Source organism: Eurosta solidaginis, chromosome 5 (genome assembly GCF_040869045.1).
Source record: "Eurosta solidaginis isolate ZX-2024a chromosome 5, ASM4086904v1, whole genome shotgun sequence".
In the NCBI taxonomy this organism is placed as follows: domain Eukaryota; kingdom Metazoa; phylum Arthropoda; class Insecta; order Diptera; family Tephritidae; genus Eurosta; species Eurosta solidaginis.
In genome coordinates, this window is record NC_090323.1 from 219,741,100 (window position 1) to 219,745,061 (window position 3,962).

A 3,962-nucleotide genomic window follows, 5' to 3' on the forward strand; every position below is an offset into this window, starting at 1 on the left:
AAATGACCCAAGGCGAACATGTTTCCAAATGTTCCTCAAGGTTTTAAAAAAAAGCAATTTACCCAAAAAAGGTACTGATTAAAAAAAATTACGAACGGTCCACGCCCTCTTTTTCCTATATGCAAAACCCAAATTGCCGCCAAAAATACTTACCAAAAAGCTGGCTTCATCAAATTTTGAAAACGGACTTCTTCTGACAAAAAAAACTTTAGAAAAAATGGGCGGCCAGCGCCCACTATTAAAAAAAATATTGAATGTTACCAAGAAATTAATTTATTTTTTAATTCATAAATTTATAATTTTAAAGAAGTTGTAAATGGTTATGGATTAATCTGAAAATAACAAAAATAACATACATATTCTCGAAAGATATAGGGCTTAATTATTCATGGTCTGTTTCTTCGTTTTCAGCCGCTTCTGATTCCAATGAATAATTATTTATCGACTCTAAGCTTACATCAGAATTATAACTATAATTGCAGCTGGAGGCTTCTTGAGATGTTGAAGGTAATAAAAGTTCTGGTGGCAATTCAGGCATTTTAAAAAGATCAATGACTTCTCGAGGAAAAGGAAGTTTTTTTGAACCATTTGTACGTTCTTGCAAACATAAACTTGAAATATATGGGTCAGAACTATCCATAGCTCTATGATACATGTCAAGTATGTTGTGCACTCTTGAATCCTTTCGAACGTGACCAGTTCGATCTTTTTTATAATATTTGTTTCGCGCCTCAGATGCATTTTCTGCCAGGACACCTACGGGTACTACTGAAGCCTCAATTATTTGTGACGAATGCACTAATATTTTGTGTATTGTGGCAGACATAGAGTACCATTCGTAGTTTTGGAAAAATATTTCACTGGTTTTAATGCAATGATCACGAAACCTTTGAGCATCAATTTCAAATTCAGAGGAGAGGGCAATGAAGATTATGTGTAAATGTTTCAAAAAAATCAATATTTATACCAGTAATAGATGCTAAAAGGTCCGTGCGAGAAAATGCTCTTCTAGCTGTGTTGCCATCGTTGGTGTTGCCGCTGCCATTTGCTTTCGGCTTATCGACATGAAGCCCCATTTTAAGCAAAAACTCTTTTTGCATTTTTCGTTTCTTTTCTGCCAGGATTCTCTTCTCTTCTGCTCCACGAACTTGTCATTTTTTCAAATCTAGCTTGTATGAAAGTTTTAAAACAAACTCGAAACTACGAATCCACGCATGCAAAGGGCTTAATCCATATTTCAAAGCGTCGGTCTTCGGTTCAAAATTAGGAGAATGAAAGTTTCTTATAGTTCGAAATTCCTTTGGACCGGCATGACTGGTGGGACATTGCTGTGCACTTTTAATTTCTGTCAACACATTTAAGACTTTCCCATCTATTAATCTCATATATAAATTATATTTTACTTTAATTTTTTTCCCATTACTTAGTGTGTATTGTAGTGGTTTCAACTCCTCAATCTGTTTCTTTATGTTTTGGTTTTCAGTTAAAATGTGCTCTTTTGTTTCTTCAACAAACTCCACTTTTAAAGGTCTACAAAAGCGTACTGACTGAGGTGTACGGTTTACCCAAATGTTATACCCTGCTGATGAAATTATTTTTATTGGAATGACTGATGTCACAAAAAAGGAATGATCGAAACTTTCCGAAGTATTTTCCACAAGTTTTTGTTTAAACAAGCTGTGACCGGTAGAACCATCAAGCCCGTAGCTCGAAATTAGGATCGATTCTTCAACATCCATTGTACACAATACTTCATCTTGATATTCAAGAATTCTTTTAGCTGTGTGGTCTAACAAATTTTGCAACGACACTTTGACAGAGCTTTCATTCGCTTTGATTTCATCCGGTCTACATTTCAATTTGCTTTTATAAACTTTATCATAAGTCGGATAAATACTACAATTGTGTTTTATGTTTAATTGCCGCATATTTGAGTACATCTTTTTAGTTAATCCGTTTTCTAACACAAACATTAGAGCTTCATCAGGTGATACTGGCGTAACTTCTTTATGGCTAGTATTAAGAACTTCTCGAATTTTGGATGGCCGATTTGGAGATATAGCAACTTGTTGTAGGACAAATTTCAAATCCGTTGCGTGGGATTTTTTGGCAGATATAGAGGCATCATGTACTAATAATTGCGCATTGTTTCCTTGCTGGGAAGCTAATTCGGAAGCTAATCTCCTTTTATTTCTTTCGCAGCTATCATCATACGTCAGTTTTGGTCGCCCAATAGTATTAATCTTTTTCGGTATTACAAAAATCGTTTCTCGACTCAACCATTTCTCATTATATTTTCTAAATGCATTCTCATTTCTGGTTTGTTTATTCCATTTAAGTTTGATAAGTTGATATAAGTTACGAGCTTTAGTACATATCAATTTACTTAATTCACTGTGAATTTCGTATGAGATCTTTCCTTTTATGTAATTCGAAACATTCCTGTTGTTTCTCAACCAAAACTCAAATATTTCAGAATTTTTGAACCTGAGTGTTTCTACAAAAGTATTAAAAATTCGTTCATTAGCAGTCAAATGCATACACTTTTACCATGGCATAAAACTTGAGTTTTCTACATACAATCACATGTAAATAGTTCCAATGACACTTCAAAACATTTTTAGTTTTACTCCACGAAAAACGATAAAACTCTTCAGAATTTCACAAAAAAATACATACAAAAAACCACCAAAATAAGTACGAAATAAAAACATTTATCAAACTATATTTGTATATAGTAAAATTACTCACCTCGAGTAATAGAATTCATATTTACAAAGTTTTTTTTGCAAGAATATATTATTAAAAAACAGTTTTTAATTTTATAAAAATTTTGCTGCTTCACTTGTATTAACACGTACTAAAAAATTTGTAAACATTACCAGCTGTTTGTACATAAACAGGGTTGCCAACAGTAAATTTTTCTAAAATTTTTTCTTATCGATATGTTGGGTATTGAACACCATCAAAATAATAGCAAAAAAATTAAATTTGAAAAATTGACTTTTTGCCGCCAAAATCGCAATTTCGGCTATAGTGCATTGGCTGAAAGAATAAGCGAAATCAGTGATGCAAAATCCTTTAGTAGGTTCTAGGGGCATAAACACTCCTTTGAAATGATTCTTACCTCATACTTAAGTTGAGGATATATGATAAGGCTTTGAAAAATTATTTGGGCTTACATTCAAACATCTGTTGTTTATTTGCGAAACTATACAAAGCGTCTGAAATGTTAATTTTGATTTTCACGCTTCTTCATTCAACACCCAATTTTCCCGGTTTGATATTTCCTAAAGTTGGCGGCCTTATGCAAAACTAGTCCCTTGGAGTGAATCACATTGATTATAGCCTACCAACCAAGTTTAAATATCACCTACACGTTACGGCTCCTTTTACAAATGTGGATACGTAGGCACATATATTTACCAGGTGAGGCTTTGTCCTCAAGAACACTCAAAGAGGTGAAGCAAAAGCTTTCCCAAGACCGTCTAACTAATGACCGTGTGTGCCACTAACCTAACGTAGTGGACATTCGAACTAGTCTGAAAACTGAAACTACGCGGTTAACCATAATGAGCTCTTATATCATAAGGCCGGAAAACAGCAGTTAACATGTTTCAAATTAAAATCGGCCGAATTTCATTCTAAAATATCGTTTTGATTTAACGAAGACTATTGAAATCAATGTTGTGAACGCAAACGTCTGCAAACTTTTTGTCTACATTTTAAAAATTTTATCCAGGGTCCTTGTAAAATTTTAATTATGTAGATGCGCCGAGGGTTATACGATTTTCACCCATGAGTTACGCAATGACATCCACTTAGGCTGCTTATGATTTCGAGGGCGGCATCCTTGGCCGAATAGTCACTGCCTAACGTTTCAAGGTGTTCCTCTGGTGTAGCTCGGCAGCATAGCGCGACAAAAACATCCGTTAGAAAGTCTTCGGAGCTACACCTAGAGC

At 34.3% G+C, this 3,962-nt stretch overlaps 1 protein-coding gene across 1 annotated transcript; it reads right to left on the reverse strand.

Annotated features, from left to right (window-relative positions):
* Positions 1–320: 320 nt before the first annotated feature.
* On the reverse strand, positions 321–2,770 carry LOC137254400 (uncharacterized). The gene is made up of 3 exons (XM_067792030.1): positions 2,752–2,770; positions 1,734–2,497; positions 321–332 (listed from the first exon to the last, which is right to left on the reverse strand). The coding sequence occupies exons 1-3, from the start codon at positions 2,768–2,770 to the stop codon at positions 321–323; spliced, it is 795 nt and encodes a 264-aa protein (XP_067648131.1).
* Positions 2,771–3,962: the final 1,192 nt, after the last annotated feature.